The sequence below is a fragment of the Lissotriton helveticus genome, chromosome 8 (genome assembly GCF_964261635.1).
Source record: "Lissotriton helveticus chromosome 8, aLisHel1.1, whole genome shotgun sequence".
Lineage (NCBI taxonomy): Eukaryota > Metazoa > Chordata > Amphibia > Caudata > Salamandridae > Lissotriton > Lissotriton helveticus.
The window spans coordinates 325,401,910-325,425,403 of NC_136069.1; the positions used below are offsets into that span (position 1 = coordinate 325,401,910).

General features: G+C 45.0%; 1 protein-coding gene across 1 annotated transcript in view; it reads right to left on the minus strand.

The window, feature by feature from the left end:
• The window catches only part of MIPEP (mitochondrial intermediate peptidase), a 574,688-nt gene that overhangs the window by 435,596 nt on the left and 115,598 nt on the right, over nucleotides 1–23,494 (minus strand). The window contains exon 7 of the mRNA XM_078657099.1: nucleotides 8,638–8,794. Coding sequence (XP_078513225.1) covers nucleotides 8,638–8,794 — 157 coding nt within the window. The remainder of the gene's footprint in view (nucleotides 1–8,637; nucleotides 8,795–23,494) is intronic.

A 23,494-nucleotide genomic window follows, 5' to 3' on the forward strand; every position in this document is an offset into this window, starting at 1 on the left:
TTCCTTTAGAGTATAGGTTTTGAAATTGATTAGAATTTTTCTTGGCGCTTTTCTGTCCTTACTTTTTCTAAAGGGATCTCTGTGGACCCGCTGAATGTCTTCTGCTAAGTTGCAATCTTTAGTCCATGGAAAAAATTCTTCAAGTAAAGAGATACTGAAGGTTTTTATGTCTGTCCCTTCCAGGTTATCGGGTACATTTAACATCCTGAGGTTATTCCTTCTGCTTTGATTCTCAAGAGACTCTAGTTTATCCTTGATAGATCTTTCACTTTCTTTTAAGTGCCTTATATCTTTTTGATTTGCGTCTATCTTTTTACTGAGTGCTCCAGTCTCCAGTTCAACTGTATTAACCCTTTCAGCCAGATCATTTAGTTTTTGATCCAAGTTTTCACATGCTTCTTGGATTTTGCTTTGATTCCCTTCAGAGATAGAAAATTTCTCTCTCATCTCTCCCATCATTTTGTCCATGAATATTGCCAACATCTTTCCCATTTGACTTTCTGGCATGGGATCTGCCATGGAGTCTGCCATAAGATCTTTACCCGCTTGTGTTGATTGCTGTTCGGGTTTCTCTGCTTGCGACTGTATAGAAGGAGTAATATTATCTGAAATTGACTTCATAGGAGGAGTTCTATTCACCGAGGTAGATGGTGTCTCAGTCAACTTTTCCATTAGTTCTTCTTGTGGGGAGTGGTTTGACTGAATAGATTTCAGCTCCTCCATTTCCTCTGATTTCTCCAAGTCCTCTGGATCCTCTTCAGATGTTATAATAGTTTGACTTTGATCGTTAGGTTTTTCAGGTGGGAGTTGGACTTCTACCTCTACTCGTGATTGGCCTCCTCTTACTTGTACTGATTGCTGTACTTTGAAGTACGATCTTAAAGAAGGGGTCACTTTAATTTTTTGTATGTGATTTAAGTCATTAGAGCCCTGGTTCTTAAGTTTTGCGGACCTTGTTTTTATGTTTTCTGACAGCTCTGCAAAGTTAGATAGCGCTTTTTGCTTTCTTTTCGTGCTTTTAGGAGTCACACTTTTCTTTTGGGTAGTACAGTAATTTTGTTTTAGTAATTGGCGATTTCTGAGGCAATATGAGGATTTACCAGTGAGTCCCGGTATTTTTTCCAATTCTAACTGCGTATCAAGTCTCCTTTCGAGCTTTCTAGTCTTTATGTCAAAGTTAGGACATTCTGGGTTTGCTGGCTTCAAAAGGTCACTTTTCTCTTGAACCTTGTTATATATGACGTTATCAGTGCTATCAATGTTAATAACAGGCACCCCCTCTTCACGGTATCGCTGTGAATGTGTACCTTTGCTCAGCCCTTGTTTTTTCACCGTCTCCGTCTCCTTTTGTAAACTAGTTCGCACAGAAAATGATTTAGGTCCTTTTATTTCTATAGCCGCTAAATCTTCATTTTTACTGACTGCCAGACCCAAGCTGGGTTTTTCCCTACTCGACTGACATAAATCTCTTGTGAAGATTGCAGACGCCGAAACACTGTATCCTTGATCTGCCTCCTGTGTTGTAGGCTTGTTGGATGCAGTGTTCATCGGCAGCCCCTGTGTAAACTCAGTTTCTGTTAACAGGGAAGACCTCTCCGCGTCAGGCAGCTCTCCACGCCCTTCGATTGTCGACGCGCTGATTCTACCGGTTGTGCCCCGGAAGAGGATTCGGCGGTATGCTCTACGGCAGACCTGCGACGCTTTCAGCACCTTTGTCCAAACCCCTGTAGCCGGAGCCGTATTTCCAGGTAAGATTTCCCCTCCTGATGATCCGATAGCCATGATTTCCTGATAGGGGGGCGCCGCTTTTTTTTTTTACACCTATCCCGGTGTCGGCGTCGGCTAAAGTCTTTGCAGTGCTTTGTGTGCTCGTACGAGGTCCGGTAGCCCCTTGCTAATCTTCTCTTCAAGGGTCGCTTAATCTTTCCCAGTTTAAAAAAAGAAAAATCCTCGGTTCATCTTTTACTTCCGATTTGTAAGCTTTAGTTCACAAGCAGAGTTTTGAGAAAGCGACATGCAGTTCTGTGTGGTGGTGTGTCGGAGCTCACAACCGTGCGTCTCAGCCGGCCGCCATCTTCCTCTATCTCACCACTGTCCCCTCTTTTGTTTGTCATCACCATGGAGCCACTGGCTCAGTGGTTCCGGATTGATGCCCAGCTAAGTGTGTTTGAATGGGGTCAGGGGACCTCAGACAGGATAGCCCTGTATGCGGATCACGTCTTTATTTTCCTCACCAACCAAGAGACCTCAGGCCTCTGGCACTGCGTATGTTGCACATTTTGAGGGAAATGGCTAACCTCTTTATCAATCTTGCCATATCTTCTTTATTCCCCTCACGATTCCAGATTCCCCTCAGGACCTCCGTTGGGCCTCTGACCTCCACATAGAAAAACAGGGCTTCTGTTAGCTGAGGGTGTATATTACATTACAAGCACACACGGCATGGAAGCACAACATCCAACCACTAATGAGAGCGCTGGATTCAGACTTACGGACATGGCCCACCCTTGCACCATCCCTCATGGGCTGTTCTAACAATTTTTAAGATGGTCTTGCTCCCATGTTTCCTCTATCAGTTTCAGAACTACCAGTATGACTTACCCGATCATTTATTCACCTTATTCATTCCAAACTCGACAGCTTTCTGTAGAACCGCTGTACTCCTCACATGACCCTTGTGAAATGCTTCAAATCTTCTTATAATGGGGGAGACGGTGGGCGTGAATATTGAGGCGTATTAAGTAGCAGCACACCTATTCATTATTAGTGAGAATGATCCTGCCTAGGCCGTGGAGAAATTGGTGCTCCTGGGTTCTCCTATTTGCCATTTGAGAAAGCAGCTGTCCCCAGCAACGAGGACAGTCCTTAGACTTTGGAAGAACAACCCTTTTGCGCTGGGGATGGGAGTCTAGAATGGTGGAATAGACAGAGCTGTGGAAGGGCTCCTGGATGCCGCAGGTAGCGGCGCTAGAGGGATTGCGCAAGTGGGACCTGATTGGTATCTCCATTCTGGGAGACCTAATGGAGGGCACGACCCTCAAATCTTATCAAACATTACAAATGGAATATGCTCTCCATTGCTACCTTCAGCTCTGCCATGCCCTGAACCCCCATGTCAGAAATCTTGATAACCTCCCAGAAAACAACCCCCTGGAGGCCAAACTAATACTTAGTGACCTGGTAGATCACAAAGTGAAACAGGTTTATAGAACTCAAGCCCATGCGTCCGACGAGTCCAGTGGCCACAGAATGGCATGGGACTGGGTTCTGGGCAACCTGGAGCACGGGGACTGGGCCTAGGCTTCGAGCTCCCCAAGACAAGCAGTGTTTACGACACATTCTCTCCACCAGACCTACCTTATGAGGCACAAAATCTGGAAGATGGGGGCTTCAGACTTCCCGCCTATCTCCATTGTACCACCCGGGAGGGGGATTTCATACACACCACATGGTCGTGTGAGAGAGTGGAACCATTCTGGATGCAAGTAATTGCTAGCTTGATTGTAGTACTAGGGACAGCCATACCCTTTGATCCAAAACTGGCTCTCTTACACATCGCAGCTGACCTAGATCTGCATCAGCACGGCCAACCACTACTGGGCTTGGGCCTGACTTTATCCAAAAGATACATTGCTCATAGTTGGAAAGATCGGGATCCACCCTCAGTGGAGTCCGGCCGGGAGGTTCTTGACTGGTGCATGGGCTGGGAGATCCTTATGTGCATAGCCAGGGTTGGAGTTCATGGGCCGACTACAGGGGTATCATTCTTGACCCTGGGCCACAGCTGGCGCTGGCCAGACTCAGAATTTCGCGATTACAAGAGCGGATATACATGTGTCCCTCTAACAGATTTGTGGGCCGATTGGTAGGTAGCACTAAAGCGCTGTATGCGGTGATTGGATTGTTCTCGTTGTGTTCCTTGCAATGTCGAAAGTATTAAAATCAATAAAATGTGTATTTTAAAAAGAACATGCATCTTCTGCCCAAAAAGATCATTACAAATTCCCCTTCCATGACTGCAGTGCATTGGCTCTCAATCAGGTATGATTAAACTTCAAAGCACATTGCTTCATGCAGAAACTCTTATGAGCCATACTCTGTTAACCAATCAATCAAAAATCCAAGGTCAGCATCTCAAAACAAACACCACCTGCATCCTCTGGAATTGGAATGTGTACTATCCTGCTAATGCTAATGCAATGCCATTCATCCACCAGTGGAATGTTAATGTGATGATGCTGTCAGAATGTTGAGAATCTGCAGAGAGTTATGACAGTTGGCTGGGCTGAGCAGCATGCTGGCTGCTCCTGGTGGGGTCTTCCTGGGTCTTCCTGTGGTCTTGTTACTATCTACTTATCATCTTGTAACTATCCTGAAATAAACCATCTTTAAACTACATGATCACTTGTGGACTTGATCATTACAATTTGGCGACGATCTTCAAAAGAACCTGCTACTTTCACATCTCTTATCCAAGAGATTGGTCATGGGTCCCTACCCAAACACTGTCAGTTCTACCTTTTTTCAGGGGAATTATGCAAAGGTTACAGTCCTCTTGCATTAGCATGGGTTCTTACCCAAATATTCCTTTCACTGTTTGGAATATGTCATGAGTACCTACTCATATGTGCTGCATTAACGCAGTTACATTACTACAGTGCACGGTGTGGAATTTCCACACAAAGTTTGTTTTCAAACGTATATCTTTACTCTACATTGGGTGTGTAGGGGGAGTATTTGCAGTTTTGTGCACAATGCATATCTATCCCAAGAGATTAGTCATGGTTCTCACCCATGCATTCGAGTTCACATATTTAGCCTACGTGTTTATCTTATTTGAGTGCATTTCACGCTTTAATTGCTAAGTATGTTCCGTTTATATTGTAATTTTATTGCTATTTTGCACTGTTATCTTTGCATTACATTTTGGTAATTGCGAAACAATATGGTGTTTAGATGGGGAATCACCCTTATTTTTCCTCATCTTCTTTGTTTGTTTCTTCTTTTCTGTTTTCCTTCTGAGGTCTTCTTCTCGTGTCTCTTGTGGATTTTCGACTTTCCTCTGCTTTTCTGTTGTGTTTCCTTTCTCTGCGTCCGTCGCAGCCTGTAGGACTGTGTTCTGTTAGTTTTCCATTTTCAGCCTCCATTCATTCCTGTTCTGGCCAGTGGGCGTGCTTTCGGGCAGTCTCTTGTGCTTTCGTTTATCCTTTTCTCTGACGTTGTTGTTTTTTCTTCTTTTCTGTTGTGTAAGAAGGGAGGATGGTTTCTATGTTTGGTTTCCTTTCTTCTTTGTTTCTTGATTTTTCTTCTTGCGATGTTGTTCTCGCATTGCTCTTCTTTTGTTGGCTGTTTTCTCAGTATTGTTTTTCCTTTTGCATAATCATTTTGCTTTCACTGTCTCAGGTTCTTGTTTTCTGTTTCTAGCTTTTTGTTTTCCCGTATAAGAAAGGGGGATATGTAATATCCTGCTAATGCTAATGCAATGCAATTCATCCACCAGTGGAATGTTAATGTGATGATGCTGTCAGAATGTTGAGAATCTGCAGAGAGTTATGACAGTTGGCTGGGCTGAGCAGCATGCTGGCTGCTCCTGGTGGGGTCTTCCTGGGTCTTCCTGGGTCTCCCTGGGTCTTCCTGTGGTCTTGTTACTATCTACTTATCATCTTGTAACTATCCTGAAATAAACCATCTTTAAACTACATGATCACTTGTGGACTTGATCATTACAGAATGTTTCTAGGGAAATAAACCCACCTTGGCAATAAATGCACCTAGCTAGATCCTCTGAAATTCACTCCTGACATACCTCTACAAAAAGGTTCAGGCAAGGCTTTGATACTCTTCTGTTCCGCTCCACCTATAGCATGGTGGTGTACTTCAAGTTGCCTAAAGCCACAGAACAACAATAATGGTCAGGATGGAGTGGTTGACTTTCCTGCAACAAATGAACTTGAAAACCAAAGGTTCTGACTTTTCCACACTTAGATACCTGCAGTTATCTTCCTGTAGTGTATATGCTGGGCTTGTAACCAGCATTCTGGAACTCTGTGACCTAAGCATTCAGAGTTCCATGGTAAGGCTGTTTTGGCAGCTGCAGTTTGTAGCTCATGTGATTAAACCTACACTCACTGTTTCATATGTGTCCCTCCTTACTTCACCCACGTTTCACTGGCTTCGGGCTGATGAGTCACGAGGATTTCACTTCAACACGACTGATCTCATCATGATCCTGCAAATTCTATTTTTCCATCGAAAGCCGTGTTGAAGGCTAAGTACTGGGAATTGCTTCTAGTAAAAAACGCAAGACAACAAGTGTCTACTTCCCTTGCTAGCCGGTTTATGGATCATAAAGTGGCCCCAAGGCTGGAACCATATTGGGACGCAATCACCAAACCTAAGGATCGCAAATTGTACTTTCAGTACAGGGTGGGGACACTCCCTGTAAGATCTTTCACGATGAAATGGTCATCTCATTCGTTAACTGGGTGTCCGGTATGCAGTGCCATTATTGAGTCTACGGCACATATCCTTTTTGTTTGCGATACTTACGCTGCCCCACGTCGGGCCTGGTTGATACCAATCTGCAGGCTCCTAGGCACAAGGGTGGCGGCGGAGGCCGAACGAATTTTGCGTACCGATACCTCACTACCCATTGCATTAGCTATGGCGAAATTTTTAGGCTGGGCATGGATTTTGAGGGCTCGCCTAATTGCACAATGTCTTTGATTAGAACTAATAACCTTTTATGATGTGGTATGTGTACATGTTTTTAATGTTTTATTTTTTAACCTGTGGTTTTAATGGTTTTAATTGTTGTTTCTTATTCATGGGGTTGTGCATACATATATATCTTGACATATGTTTTATAGTGGGTATCTGATGTATTTGCTGTTTTTGCACATTGCTTTTATGATTGTAAAAATCGAATAAAGCTTTATGAGCTGTATCTGGAAGGGATCCATTGTCATGGGGCCCTTGTTGTTAATTATAAAGAACAAGCAGCAAGATTCCACGATACTTCGTGGAGATCTCTACAATGCAAATTCCTGTTGGATCAGTGATTACCACTGTGCAGCCAAACCACTCGCTAAGTGCAAGGGAATTGTGAAAGGTTTCTGGGTCCGTGCCAGCATCAGATTTTTGATAAAACACATAGGGCCTGTTTTCAAACGCAACGCATGCGTCTCATGGAAGGGGCGGTATGGACTGTTGTGATTGCAGTGCATGCGTTCTATGTCAACAAGCGTCAGAAGTGTCGACATGTGCGCCACATGAAAATATCACACGCAGCAACAATGAGGATGTCTTGGCCATGTCAGTTGTATAAGGAGCCTCACAGTGTGCGCACCGACTGCTGCGGATTCATGCAGTAATGATGTCGGAGTACCTTGGGTAGGGTATACATGCATTCTTGAATTGACTTAGTGTGGTTTTGCATTTGATCTTAGTAGGTGCAGTATGTTTAGACTGAACAGCAACGGTACAGTGGTGAGTGTCTACTGCTTATTTTGTGGTTTTCTTATATGCTCTGTGGGAAAGGAAGAGACCATAACTGAATCTCAGCATTTATGTACGGTGGGACAGGTCATTTTTGGAAAACAGTTTTTTTATGGTTTGTTCCCTCCTTCTAATCAACAGATTTACAACATCACTGATAGGCTAGTTCTACAGATTTCGCCAAAAGCGGCTTTCTTGCTTTTATCTGACATTCAAAATGCAAAATGTTACTCTGACACCGTTTTTCTTACCTCATCCTGGTTAACCTGGATTAAGTAGAATAAGTAGAAAAAAGAATTCAGGAACTATGCTCGTGTTTGAGGCACTACTCTTGGTCCTGAGAGGAAGTTGGCACTTTTACCTCATTTTTTAGGGACAGAAGTTTAGCATATGTTGAAAAAAACTTTATGGCTGGAGCTGCTCAGGGATTTAATGTGCAAGAAATAGTCTTGCAGAAATTGGACTATCCTTATCTACCTAGAGTCAGCCCAATTCTTGAAAGATTTCAGTTTGGTAGACGGGTGCAGAAAGAAGATGTAAATTGTGGAGTATGAAAGAACTGTTAAGTAAACAGGAGGAGACGTTTACATTTGGAGCTTTATGGGAGGAAAGCATTCATGATCAATTTATACTTCATTGAAAATCAGACAAAGAGAAGAGCTCTAGCTCAAATTAAACCTCCCTTATATGATGTTATAGCAAATGTTTCTTGTGTGTCCCCCCTTGCTTCACCCACTTTTCACTTTCTTACCTCACCAGCCTCCTGGGATTTGGCATTACAGTGCTATATTGCAGAATTAAAAAAAATTGATTTGGGAAATGCGGTGAAAATCCTTTCAAAGTATAACCACCCACCGAATGATGTGCCATAATTACTTCTGCTGATACATTTGCATGCTCTTCTCTTATGGGTTTAAGTTGACATAGTATTTTGTTGCTAATATTTAAGCTGGCAATTGGAATAGCTGTTGAGTCAAGGTGAATGTTTCTGCAAATATTTTCTTTACAGTGAAGCACCATCTTTTGAGTGCAAAGATCATGGTGAGCTGGAATCAAACAATATGGTACGTCCAAGTATAGTTATGACATCATTATCATCTCAACAATGCTTACTAGTCTTGTTGTGCTTGGCCATTTTACCTGGGGTTTTAGCCATTGTTCCTTGCAAGGCCCGGTGCCCAAAGGTGGGATAGCCAACCAGCTGAGCCAAAAGATGCCGGCTGCCGAGCAGTTCCTCAAGGCACTTAAGCTGGTTGGCATTAGGGTAAAGGAAAATCTTGTACGCAGCTTCTCGCACCTGAGGAGATAAAACAAAACAAAGTCAGCCTCACTCAAGGATGCGCATTTTATGTAAAAATTCTTTAAAAACAGTTATCCAGATTTACAAACATTCTCACAAATGGGGTGTACCTCTAGGCCCCGGTACCGAGATTCACGGAACAGCACTTAATTGCATCCAGTTAAGTGCTTTACACTGGGGTCGGGCATTTACTGGTTCCATTGATAAGTTATGTATTCAGAGTTTTCGAGGGAGGGAGGAAGAGGCAGAACATACAGACTATGTTTACAGCAACAAATTGCTTTTTCACCCAAAAAATAAATTTCACTAGCTTTTTGCTAGCAAGATCTCGCAAGGGACACTCACTACCCTCTGCCCATCTGTGCTTCTGCCAGAGAAAAACACCATAAATTATCTAATTATATAGGACACTTTAATAGCATTACAATGGCATGTGTGTACCCCCGAAAGCTCAAGCTCAGGCAGCTGGATAGATAAACAGAATGATCACAGCTGTGTGGATGGCAAGCAATTGTTGTGGAAGCACACAACTTCTGTCCAATGAAAACATGTACTTTTAATCATCCTCAAGAAGCCAAAACAGGTCGCTGAAACTTTAGTTGCCTGCATGTCGAAGGTCAATGATTTGTCCATCCACACCCCCAGGCTTTTGATATTGTCTCTGGGGGTGGGAGCTGTGCCCATACTCAGAGGCCATAACAGCTCCAAGGTAGAAGGGGCTGAGGGGCCTAGGAGCATGAGCTCTGTTTTGTCATCATTGAGCTTCAAGCAGGACTTCGTCATCCAGCTCTTGACCTGTTCCAGGCATGTTGTTAAATTGGACTGTGGGGGTGGGCTGCTTTCTTGCACAAGGGAGACCACTAGCTGGGTGTCGTCCGCATAGGTAATGATGTTAATGCCATGCGGACGCACAATCCCAGCCAGCGGGCTCATGTATGCATTAAAAAGCGTAGGGCTCAATGAAGAGCCCTGCGGCACCCCACATCCCAGTGGCTTGCTAGAGGAGACCGAAGTGCCTTCAAAGACCTGGAACGTACGATCACTTAAAAAGGACCTGAACCAGGCCAGGGCTTCTCCCGATATCCCCAAGTCGAGGAGACGGTGTAAAAGAATCTTATGGTTTACCGTATCAAAGGCGGCGCTCAGATCAAAGAGGATCACTGCCACTGACCCTCCCTGATCCAACTTCTGGCAACAACTGTGCTGTCAAGCCAGACCATAAAAACCTCTGGGCTGCTTCCATTTTTTATCGATGTCTCCACCAAGATGAAAGGCACCAAAAGAGCACATCAAACTCGAACATAGCCATTTAGAAAGCAGGCATAAGAAACCGAGTTGGATTGATTGCACAACTCTAATTAAATCAATCACTATTCTAAGTCCAGTTCAACTACAAATTAATGCTTCAATGTAATTTAAAAAAACAAAACCAAAACTCTTATTTTAAGCTGAATCTAAAGAAAATAAACATTGCTGATCCCAGTTCTAGAATCAGTATCTGCAAAATAAAATGAGCATGAAAATACAGGCAGTATGAATCGAGTTATACATGCCTGTGCAGCAGTGAGTCTTGTAAAATGCCCCTTTCATTTCAATCATCGGTCACCCAAATAAAGTTGACTGACTGGAGCTGCATTCAACTGTATGTCCTATGGCCTCAATTATGAGTACCCTGGTGTCCTGCGCAATAATGATCGCAACCGATAAAATCCAGCAGTGAGGTGTTATTGTGTGTGGCAATAATTGCGGATTCTGAGTTTTGCCCTTGAAAAACAGAGTATTGTATGGGGATTTTGGTGCTTACTGCACCAAACTTTGTATGCCCCAGTATTTACCTGGCCTTTTTCCCTAGTAAATATTGAGAATTTGGCCTGGCGAAATGTTCCTAGGGACAATGCTGGAAATGCGGTGTTTATCGCAGTACACAGAACTCAGATTTGTGCAGTAACAGAAATTAATGCACATACCAAAACTATCCGAGGCCCTCACAGGCAAACACACATATTCTAGGGTCAGAGGGTTAAAGACCTGTAAAGAATGGTTTCTGCAAAATGATCACATATATATTCCTGGAGAGTAAGATGATACAAGGATTTTGGGCACACAGCATTGCTTAGCAAGCCACCGGTGATCAAGGAAAAGGTTGTCATTTATTAAATTCTGTGGTAGTCCACGACGAGGGAAGAAAGACTTCTTCTAAATAAATAAATAAGTGTATTCGGATGCAATTACAGTGCCGGACTACAGTGATAAAGGAAATATGCAAGGTATAAGGGCAAGACATTAAGGCAAGATGCAAAAGCAGGATGCACCTCCTTTCGGACAACCTACTTGTAGATACTATGAAAAAGGTTTTCATTCCTATATCATCATTAGCAACACTATTATAAGGACATTCAGGGGGTGTCATGTTCTGGCCATTTTGGACGATTGCAAGTTTATCTTTGGAAATCCCAAAATATAGGGAGTTGCCATAGTTCAATCAAGAATTACCACTGACGGGATCAAAATCCCTATATAACTTAGATGTTGTATACAGTCCGATCAGTGCTAATTTATAAACGAATAAGGGCCTAAGTTTTGAGCAGAAGGCCATGGCCAACACTATCGAATGTCAGGGGTGTCAAGTAGCAAGGCTGCATAGTGTTGATTCCACCTCATGCCTCGATCATCCACCAAATGACACATCCTACCACATTTTATCACTCTTTCAGGTTTAATTTTTACCGTTGCATTCCTTCTTTGTCACTGTTTTCAGCCTCTCTCTTCATCCTCTATCCCTTTTGTGTTTTTCTTTTTATTTATCTGGGTCTAAGTCTGAACTGAAAACATAAGTGACGGTCTTCAAACAGGAGTGCCGGTAAGCACCATCTGCAAACACCTGCTCAAATTAAGCATTTTATATGATTATTTTGAAGCTCAGATATAATCTTACATTTCTTGTAGTGTATTCAGCCTAGACTTTTCATATAATCAACAGCCAAAGCTTTTTCTTTATTTCCTTTAATTGTCCTAGCAACTGAAGAAAGGAAATAGGTGGGAAGACAGTTTGCCCATATTTGAAATTCTGAATTTCTGACTAACAAGACCTCAATTTGGATCTACTTGAGTTACATGGTGTTACGCTTCATCCACAAATTGATTTCTTTTGAACATCAGGGACATCATATCTAGTTTGATTTTTCTACAAGTCTTTCCCGGAGTTCTGCATCATCAGCCTACATTTGGCATTTCAATCTGCATTTCATTAAAAATTCTTTAAGGGTTTCAGATAGACATAAACTAGCATAGTGATGAAAGTGAACACGGAGGGACCCCAGGTGAGAGGACAGAAGCAAAAGATTTAAAAGATCTGATTGTACGATCGGCCCTATCCCTTGAAGGACGGAGTAATCCAATTCGTGGCATGGGTGCTCACGACTGCGATTTTTGACAACTGCTCGACCGAGATCTCATGGTCCACCATTTCAAATGTCACAGAAAGTTCCAGCAATATAAACAAGCCAAAGTCTCCTTGATCAGTGATTTTTAGCAACTGGTAAACTGCATCTATCAACACAGTCTGTTCCATATTTACCCCCTAAACCTATATAGATCCCAATACAGTTTTAAATGTGATTAAAGGAGTTTTGGGAAAGTTGTGTTCATTATTTTACTTATAATGGGCAGGCGGTCTGCGCTAGGGTCTCAAAGATACAAGGTAGGTTTTTTTTCAACAAGAGCCTAAAGATGGCTTGCGTCAATGTATCCAGAACAATGCATTATGATGGACATGAACCGAGGAGCAAATAATTCAGGATTCTGGAGCGATATTTATTGGCAAGTATTTTTCCTTTAATTTTATTCTTCATTACCATACCAATATCTTTCAAGGAAAACGTTGGACATCAAAAATTCTTGCTTGTATAGTATCTTGGACCTCCTTCTGGCTCATCAGTCAATTAAGGCTTGTGTCTTATATGCATGACTTTGGTTGGCTTTCTCCTGAAAGTGATGGTTGATCAGGTCACAGAGTACCTGCAAGGAAGCTCTAGTGAGAGTAGGTGCTTGGGAGTTCAGGATATATTTTTACTGATTGGTACAATCGTGTTCTGGAATAGTCTCTATCCAGTATTTTTTCTCACAATGAGCTCCGTTTCGTAGTGGTGATTACATCACAATATATTCGAAATTTGATCTTATATATTATATATGTTTCATTCCTGCCCATCCCTTGGTGGGTTTCTAGAAGATATTGAGCGTTTTATCAATGCTACACTTAGATGTGCATTGACCCCGGCACTTGTGATATTTGGGGTTGAGGTTGGTAACAGTCTAGCAGGCAGTATCTCCTTATATAAATTAGCCCTTATATTTATTGCAATGTCGCAGGTCCGTTTGTGTATAACATCTCAGTGGCTTTCTCCGGAAGCTCCAACTTTTGTGCAGTGGCGAGCAAGATTGTTAGCTATACACCGGCTAGAATTTTCTGTTTTTTCATGTACAGGGGGAAGGAGGCGGCAACTGGCAACCAGGATTTGGGCGCCGGTGGCGGAATGGGTTGGATAATGGAATACCAACTTTATTGCCGTATTGTCATCTTCTATTTCTCTTTTTCTGTACTGCTTTCCTTATTTTCAATTTCAAGGAATGTTTTGTTGTACCTTTTACCTATTTTGTTTAATGACTCTGTTTGTTATTCTGTATTAATAACCAATTCTGTTGTGTAAGAAGGAATCTGCATTGCTAAATGTCCGGTCTCAATAATAAATAAAAATAAAAAAATTTAAAAAACGAAATTTGATCTTATAAGTGGCTTTGTTGTGCTAGAAATAATGTCTCTTCCCCTTTCTTTCTAGGGCCCATGTCTTGTTTTAATTGTTCCAACTTTCAGGAGAATCAACTGTTTTGATGCAATTGCTGCTTAATAACTTAACCAGCAGACAGCACGGCTACTTTTCCTGTATATTTGAGAAATTTCACTAAATTGGGTATCACAACATAGTGATAGTGATGTTGAGGATAGTAGCGGAGTGAAGACCTGCAAGCTGGTCCCCTCTCCCTCCATTCTTTTGGGACCCTAAGTGGCCCTAAGAAAGACTGGAGGGATAAAACATATCAGGGCAAGTTGATTTGACCATGTGTGTAAGCGACTAGGCCTTGAGATTGTAGATGGCAGCAATTTTTTTCAATGAAAATCTTCTCCAAAGTTTGTCCTCAATACGTGTAGGTCCTTCGGACATTTGTTGAAACTCCATCAGGGAGGCCATGCAGCTTAGTCTGCTCCACTGGGATCCGTGTTGAAATTAAAGCTGCCTTAGTTAGTTCTTCATCAGCTGATAATAACATAAGGAAATCAAAAAGGTTTTCTTGCAGCAAAGCACTGCGTCTCAGGGGTCGGTGTATAATTATTGTTAGAAATGGGGAGTCTAGTTGGCAATGGTTTGCACTTTTGTCCAAATAGGGACCGTTCCTTCTAGTCAAGATAAGGGGGATTCACTTATAATATAACTCCTGCTCACCCACTTGGTAGCTTGGCACAAGCAGTCAGGCTTATCTCAGAGGCAATGTGTAAAGCATTTGCACATAACACACAGTAATACCTTGAAAACAGTACAAAAGGACACCACACCAGTTTAAGAAAAATAAACAATATTCTGCAAACAAGACCGAAACGCTAAAAGACCAACATACAGTAATCAAAAATATGCACTTTGTATGAATGATTTTAAAATGCAGTTCCTTAAAGCCGGTGGTGAAAACAAAAGAATCCAACAGTTCCGGCCGACTGCATCAGTGCGGACCGGTCACAGCAACCATCGCGGAGCGGCTTGCGGTGCCCTCAAGTTGCGGAGCAGGCAGCAGCTCAGTGACGGTCGTCCAGTGGCATCGCTGAGACCAGGGCTACGCTGCAAAGCAGGCGGAGCTTGTTGCGGTGCTGACAGGTCACGGTGCAAGCGGCAATGCCGGTTGATGGGAGCTGGCTTCTGTTGGCCCAGACTGCGGTGTGGGATGGGGCGGTGCGTCGTGCGACTTACAAGCGGTGCCCACAAACCACAGTGCAGTCACAGGTGTTGAGGTCAGAGAGCAGCGACATCATTGGTGAGTCCAGGGCAGCGGAGTGAAGCAAGGCAGGGCGGAGTGCGGTGCCCACAGGTCACGGTGCAAGCAAAGGCTCGGTGGTGGTGGTGGTCGTCGTCGGTGAGACCGGGGTTGCGGTGCGAAGTGTGGCGGTACCTTCTGCTGTGCCTTCAGGACACAAAGCCAGCAGCGTTGTCAGCTGCTTTCCCCCTCTGTGGCAACTGAAACCCACGGTTCCAGAGGCAGTACCCAGAGGTAAGTGAGGTCTTTGCGGTCCCTGAGACTTTGTGAACAGGAGGCAAGCTCGATTTCATGCCCTTGTAGATACTCAGCGGCAAGTGAAGAAAGTTCGGTCCAGACCCTTCACTGTCCAAGGCAGAAGCAGCGTCTGCAGGCCAACCCAGCAAAGCGACAACACAGCAAAGGGGTAGTACTCCTCCCAGCCCTTCTGTCAGCCCTTCTTCTTGGCAGGTTCCTTGATCCGAGTTCTAAAGTTCTGGGGTCTGGGCCAAAATATTTATACTCAGTTCCTCTTTGTCTCTTGGGCAGTGTGTGTCTGGTCTCAGTCCAAACCAGTTTGGTCCTCTCTGGCCCAGCTTCCTGGCAGGAGGTGGAGACTGCATTGTCCAAGGCAGACCAGGCCCATTCAGGTGCAAAGGAATCTCCTCCCAACTCGCTAAATGCAGCCCTGGTTTATTCAGCTCAGCACTGACTTATCCAGGAAAGGTAGGAAACACCTTGACCCCCCCAGTGACTGTCTGAAGAGAATGCACATTGCGTTGTGTAACATACAAGCGCTGCCCCCAAACCACGGTGCAGTCACGAGTGTCAAGGTCAGTGTGCAGCAACGTCGGTGAGACTAGGGTGGCAGAGTGAAGCGAGGCGGTGCGGAGTGTGGTGCCCACAGGTCACGGTGCAAGCAGAGGCTCAGTGGCGGCAGTGGTGGTCGTCGTCAGAGAGACCAGGGTTGCGGTGTAAAGTGCAGCTGTGCCTTCTGCGGCGCTTTCACGTCACAGAGCCAGCAGTGGTGACAGTGTCGGCTGCTTTCCCCCTCTGTGACAACTGAAATCCATGGTTCCAGAGGCTGCACCCAGAGGTAAGTGGAGTCTTTGCTGTCCCTGAGACCCTATGAACAGGAGGCAAACTCTATTTCAAGCCCATGGAGATACTCGGTGACAAGTGAAGAAAGTTCAGTTCAGACCTTTCACTGCCCAAGGCACAATCAGTGACTGCAGGCCAACCCAGCAAAGCAGCAACACAGCAAAGGGGCAAGACTCCTCCTAGCAGTTCTTCCAGATCTTCTTCTTGGCAGGTTCCTTGATCCAAGTGAGTTTTTAAGTTCTGGGGTCTGGTCCCTAATATTTATACTCAATTTCTCTTAGTCTCTTGGCCAGAGAGTGTCTGGGCTCAGTCCAAATCAGTTTGGTCCTCTGGCCCAGCTTACTGGCAGGAGGTGGAGACAGCATTGTCCAAGGCAGACCAGGCCCATTCCGGTACAAGGAAATCACCCCCCCCCCCCCACCCAGTACTCTAAATGCAGCCCAGGTCTATTCAGCTCAGCCCTGACTCATCCAGGAAAGGCGGGAATCGCCTCGACCATCAAGTGGCTGTCTGAAGAGAATGCACATTCCCAGCCCCTGTCACTCCAAAGCCAGACTGTCAATCCACAACCCAGCAGAGGCACACAGGGTGGCTAAGCAATAAAATACCTACTTTCTAAAAAGTGGTATTTTCAAACACAGAACATAAAAACCATCTTTACTAAAAGATGCATTTCGACTTTCTGAGTTCAGGCATACTAAACTCCATTCTCTATCTTGTCCCAATTGGAAGATATACTTGTAAAATGTCACCCAGTACTTCCCATTCTATCCTATGGGACAGAGAGCATTTCAATAGTGAAAAAAAAATATATATTGTCTTTCATTATCAGGACATGTCACACACACCAGTACATGTCCTACCTTTTAAATACACCACACCCTGCCAACAGGGGTAACTTTGGCCTACCTTCGGGGTGACTCGCATGTAATAAATGGGAAGGTTAGGGCTTGGCAAGTGGGTGCACTTGCCAAGTCAACATGGCAGGAAAAACAACACACAGACACTGCAGTGGCAGGTATGAGAACCCTTTGAAAGGCTGCTTGCGTGGGTGTCACCATCAGTGCTGCAGGCCCACTAGCAGCATTTGATTTACAGGCCCTGGCACTCTCAGTGCACTTTACTAGGGACTTACCAGTAAATCAAATATGCCAATCATGGAAACCCCAATCCATACTACAATTTACAATAGGAGCACTTGAACGTTAACACTGGACAGCAGTGAGAAAGTATGCAAAGACACTAAACCAGCAAAAACAGAGTCAAAACCAGGTCAGAAAGCAAAAAGACATAGGACACGCCAAAAGATTCCAGTTCTAACAACAATGCATTACATATTGATAAGTGGTGAAAACTGACAAACAAAAGGTGTTCCACTCCCTAGAAAAGTCAGTTCTCTTGAAAAGTGTTTATGGCAAATGTCAAACATAAAGGGGATGGATACTCCTTCCTCCGAATGAATATCATATCCATCCGGATTATCACAAATCCATCAGAAACTAGGGTGTTCAAACTATGAATTCAAGTATCTGAATGTCAGCTTTTGGTGTCCTCAGTAAACCTACTGTGAAGACCAGAATATCCCTGATGAGTTGAGCACATCTGGCTTTATGAGCAGAGTTTACCTCCTTTCCAAGATATGAAATATCCATATCCCCAATTCAGTGATAAGCTTTAATGTGCTGAATGGCAGCAAGAAGAATTAACATATTTTAATTATGTCAGTACATTTACTCAAAAAGATGGCAGAACAAATAGGTAAGTATGAGTCTTAATACGATCAAATCCCCCCACTTACTCCTATTAGGGCCTATTAAGGAATTATGTATTTTTCGGGACCTGTGTTTGCTCGAAGGCCGTTTTTCATTCTTATGAGGATTAATTTCCTTTGTGGCTAGAATAATGGCTGACCCTTCCTAGTCCAATCAAGCTTGCCATAGGCATTGTGTGTTACATGCTCCTTCTTTGGCCTGGTACTTCCTAATGGCATCAAATGTTGATTATTGGAGAGTGTTAGAACTGGGGGTCTCTAGTTGGCAGAGGTAGGTACCACTGTCCAAATAGGGACCCTTGCTTCTAGTCAGGGCAAGGAGATAACCCTCTGAGATAGCCCATGCTCACCCTCTAGGTAGCTTGGCACGAGCAGTCTAGGAGGCAATGCGTAAAGTATTTGTACCAACACTCACAGTAACACAGTGAAAACACCACAAACTGACTCCACAACAGTTTAGAAAAATAAAGGTATTTAATCTAAACTACACAAGACCAAAACGGCAAAAATCCAACATACACAGTTCAAGAATATGGTTTCAAAAGAGTTCTTAAGGTTTGCGATAGAATTCTCTAGGTTGCGATAGAATTCTCTACAGATGCGTGAAAAGTTCACAGTTGCGTCACGTTTACTCACAGTACCTTTTAGTTGCAACAAAGTTCCAAAAGCAGAAGCTGGTGCGGTGGAAAACAAGCGATGTGTTGCTCCTGAGACCCTGGGGAGGCGATGCGACAGCCCCGCTGCAGCAGCGGGCGTGTTGCGACGAATCCGGTCTGTATGGGGAGGAAGGCCACTTGTATGGATTCCGGAGCGTAGGTTCCGTAGGAAGTTTGGTCTCGCAAAGGCACGATGCGACGATCTCGAAGGGGCTGCGACGATCTCCGGGGCGACGATGCACGATCCAGTAGTGATCCTCTCTCTCGCAGCTCCTCGATGCGATGGTTCTGCGACGATGCTCGCAGCGATGTGATGCGGTCCGCAAGCAAGCGGTGCGGCGATCTCACCCAGAGACGACAGGCTCGCAGCGATGTTCAACTTTCCCGCACCGGTCTGGTGCGTCCCGCAAACGAAGGATGCGACGGCTCTGGCAGCGGCGTCAAGCGCAGCGACGATCTCGGCCTTCGTAGCGGCGGGAATCTTCTCGCACTGTCGAACAAGTTACTTACCTTCGGTAACGATATATCTGTAAGAAACAGTAGTTAGTATTAGATTCCTTACCTTAGAATATCCCCAGCCCAACAGGAGGCTCCTTCCGAGCCAAAGAGTAGCATGCTTTGATGCACAGGACGACCCACCGAGAGATGGTTCGTTTCTGTACCGCCCTTCCCTTCTTCTCACCCACGTAGCCAACAAATAGTTGGTCATCCACCCGGAACTGGCGTGTGCGATCCATATAAAATGAAAGCGCACGTTTTGGGTCCAGACGATGGAGCCGCTCTTCATCTTTTGAAGGATGCGGAGGCGGGAAGAAGGAGGGTAAGGTGATGGACTGCCCGATGTGAAAAGCAGAAACTACTTTGGGCAGGAAAGAAGGTCTAGTTCTAAGAACCACCTTGTCAGGATGAACGGACAAGAAAGGAGGTTTCACAGAAAGAGCCTGGAGCTCACTCACTCTCCTGGCAGAGGTGATGGCAACCAGGAAGGCCGTCTTTAAAGTGAGAAGACGGAGAGGACAGGAATGAAGCGGCTCAAAGGGAGCGCACATCAAAAAAGTCAGAACCAGGTTCAAGTCCCACTGAGGCATCACGAACGGAACAGGTGGATACATGTGCGTGATGCCCTTCAAGAATCTCAGTACAATAGGGGACTTGAACAAAGATGGCTGATCAGGTAGCCGTAAGAAGGCGGAAAGGGCAGAAAGGTAGCCCTTGATAGTGCCCAGAGCAGAGCCCTGCTGGGCAAGAGAGAGAAGAAAGAGGAGAACCTCGGAGAGAGGGGCAGAAAGGGGATCCACAGCCTTTACTGTGCACCATGCCACAAATCTGTTCCACCGGCAGGCGTATACCAACTTTGTGGAGGGACGCCTGGCTGCCAGAATCACATCACAGACTTCAGGAGGCAAGTCAAATGGCCTCAACTGTCGCCGCTCAATCTCCAAGCATGGAGGTGGAGACTGGACAGGTTCGGGTGGAGGACCGTCCCCTGCTGCTGCGACAGAAGGTCCTCCTGAAGGGGCAGGCGGATCGAGGGACCGACTGACATGCTGAGTAGCTCGGGATACCAGTACCTTCGAGCCCAGTCCGGAGCCACAAGGATAACTTGAGCCCGGTCGCGCCTGATCTTCTTCAGCACTCTGGGCAGAAGTGGTATAGGCGGAAAGGCGTACAACAGACCGCAGCTCCACTCGCGCCGAAAGGCGTCGCCGAGCGAGTGCCGTCTTGGAAACTCCAACGCGCAAAACTGATGACATTGCGTGTTCTCTTCTGTGGCGAATAGATCTAACCAAGGCTCTCCCCATTGCAGAAAGAGGCCTTTCGCCACGTCCGAGTTCAGACGCCATTCGTGATCCACCGAGCACCGACGGCCGAGTTCGTCCGCCCTGGCGTTCAGAGAACCTGCCAGGTGTTGAACCGTCAGAGTCACGCCCTGACGTTCCAGCCATTGCCAGAGGCGCAGAGCCTCCTGGCAAAGGGTCCACGACCCCACTCCGCCCTGCTTGTTGCAGTACCACATGGCGGTGGTGTTGTCCGTGAACACCTGCACCACACTCCCGTTGACAAAGGGGAGGAATGCCTTCAGTGCTAGGCGAATCGCCCGCAGCTCCAACATGTTGATATGGAGCCGGGACTCCGCCGGAGACCAGATGCCTCTGATCTCCGCCTCTCCCAAGTGGCCTCCCCAGCCCTGGAGGGACGCGTCTGTCACAACTACGTGCTCCGGTTGGGGAAGGGAGAGGGATCTGCCCCTGACCCAATCGCGGTCCGTAAGCCACCACTGCAACTGTCTCGCAGTGCCCTCCGAGATCAGGACGTGGTCGGATAGGTTGCCCTGATGCTGGGCCCACTGAAACTTCAGGTCCCACTGCAGAGCCCGCATCCGCCACCTGGCGTGATGCACCAGAAGGATGCAGGAGGCCATGTTATGTTATGTTATGTTATTTATTACTTGTTAAGCGCGCATACGCCCGAGGGCTTCTTGGCGCTGGTGAGAGAATCGAACATAACAGTGCATAAAAGACATATAATCACTATTTACAATAGGCCTGAGAAAAAAAGAAAAGTTTTAAATGCCTTCCTAAAGGCAAGGAGGTCCCTACTGTGTCGCAGAGTCAAAGGGAGGGAATTCCACAGTGAAGCAGCTAAAAATTGAAAACTGCTGCCTCCCTGTCGTTTCTTTTTGAAACGAGGGACCTCAAGTAGGTCTTTGTGGGCAGATCTCAAGCTGTGTAAGGGTTTGTATTTGCTCAACAATTGTCTAAGGAACATAGGACCCTTACCCTCCAAAGCCTTGAACACAATGCAGCCCACCTTGAATGTGGCTCTCTGTTCCACAGGCAGCCAGTGCAAGGTCTCTAGTCCATGTCTAATCGATTCCCACTTAGGTACTTTGCAAATAAGTCTCGCAGCTTGATTTTGCAAGTATTGCAATCTTTTGAGTTGGCCAATTGGCGCACCCAAGTAAAGGCCATTTGAGAAGTCGATGTGAGACAGGACCAGAGCACTAACTGCCTGAATTAAGGCCAGGTCGGTGAGGAAGTGTGCCATTTTCTTAATCTTCCTCAGTTGAAAAAAACCCGAGGAGACCACCGTTCCAACTTGACTTTCCAAGGTAAGATCCTCACTAAGAGTTACTCCCAGACTTTTTACTGTTCGGGATTTTTTTGGGGGCGAACCCATGTCCGACGGCCAAAAACAAGGACTTCAACTGATCTCACTCTTCCCAGGCAAAATGAGCTCGGTTTTTCCCGGGTTTAACTTAAGGTGGTTTAGAGACATTCACCTTTGGATAAAAGACATAGTTGCTCGAAAGTCCTCGGCCGCATTGAGTGAATTTAGCACGAAAACCAACTGCAGGTCGTCTGCATAATTATATACCTTGACCTTAAACTCTCGTAAGGAGAACAGAAGAGGCCGCATGTATAAATTAAATAATAAGGGGGACAAGGAAGATCCTTGAGGAACCCCACAGAAGGAGATATTTTTAGGGGCTGTAAAAGAACCTAGTCGAACCGACTGAGTACGTTCTGAAATGAAGGACTTGAGCCAGGCCAAGGCCGAGTCTCGAAGACCGGCCTGTTCGACACGGTTGACCAAGATGGTGTAGTCAACCGTGTCGAACGCGGCCGACAGATCCAATAACACCAAGGCCTGGTGCAAGTCCCCGTCGGCATTAGACCTTAAGGTATTCTGAACGGCCAATATCACTGCCTCAGTGGAATGACCAGGCCGGAAACCTGCCTGGTTGGGTTGTAAATAACCAGAAGTTTCCACAAAACTTGATAGGCTATTGGTTACATGAGCCTCCAAAATTTTGGACAAGTAAGGCAGTAGCGATATTGGTCTGTAATTTGAAAGGTCTGAAGAATCAATACCAGGTTTCTTTTTTAAAGGGATCAATAAGGCCTGTTTAAAACTGTTGGGGACTATCCCTGACATGAGGGAATTATTGAGCAGAGAAATCAGGCTATCTGGGAATGCCCGACCAATTTCTCTCATTACTTGGGGAGGGCAGACATCCTGAGGAGATCCTGATTTAACTCTAATGAGCAAATCTTGAAAGATTTGGTCATTGATTAAGGGAAAGGAGTGCAAAGTAAGGGGGTTTAAAAAGATATCATCTATCGGGGCACAAACTGGAAGCTTGGATAGAGTATCCTTGATCAATACTATCTTATCATTAAAAAAGTCATTCAGCGAATTGCAGAGCAATTGTGAGGGGACAACCGGGAGAGAAGTTCTCTCATCATTGCACAACTCAGTCACAATCCTGAAGATTTCTTTCGACTTATTAGTCGTGTTAAGTATTTTAGAAGAGAAATAAGCAGTTTTGTGAGTGTGTAGCGTCTTTTGGTAGGCTTTACGGATTAAACAATATGCAGTCCTTGCTTGAGGACAATAATTAATACGCCATGTTCTCTCTTGCTGCCTCACTTCAAGTTTTAATTTCCTCAACTCCGGCGTGAACCACTTGTGTGCGTCCGCGCCGCGTGAGTTAGTGAAGCGAGTGAGGGGGACATAGACGTTAATGGCCGAGATTAGCCATTCTTGAAGCCTACAATCGGCTGTCTCCACATCTGAACTCTGTACAGGCAGAGTGGACTTTAACATATTTAAAAAAGCTGACATGTCCATCGAGGACCATTTCCGAGTCAAATTGGTAGCCTGCAGCCTAAATTGAGGTGCTTTAACAACACAAAATGAGAAACTAATGCTAAAATGATCAGACCAGCTACAAGGTTTAATATCAATAAAATCAATAGGTAAATTCAGTGACCATAGTTGATCGAGACTATGGCCCTTTTGATGAGTTTGAGTATCAATGTATTGTATTAGATTCAAATCACTCAAAAGGACCCTCGTCTCGGCTGCTTGGGGATCTAATAGTATATTGTCAAACCAGAGATTTAAATCCCCGATCAGGAGTAATTTAGAGTTATTGGTGGTTAGCATAGCCAGTTGCTCCGCAAAAATGGCAGGAAACATAGCCATAGTTTGGGGTGGGCGGTATAGTAAAACCACCACAAGAGTCCCGTTGGCAGTATCCAGTTTGGCAACTATATTCTCCACATTAGGTATATCTAGAGAGGGGAGTTGTCTAAGTTGATG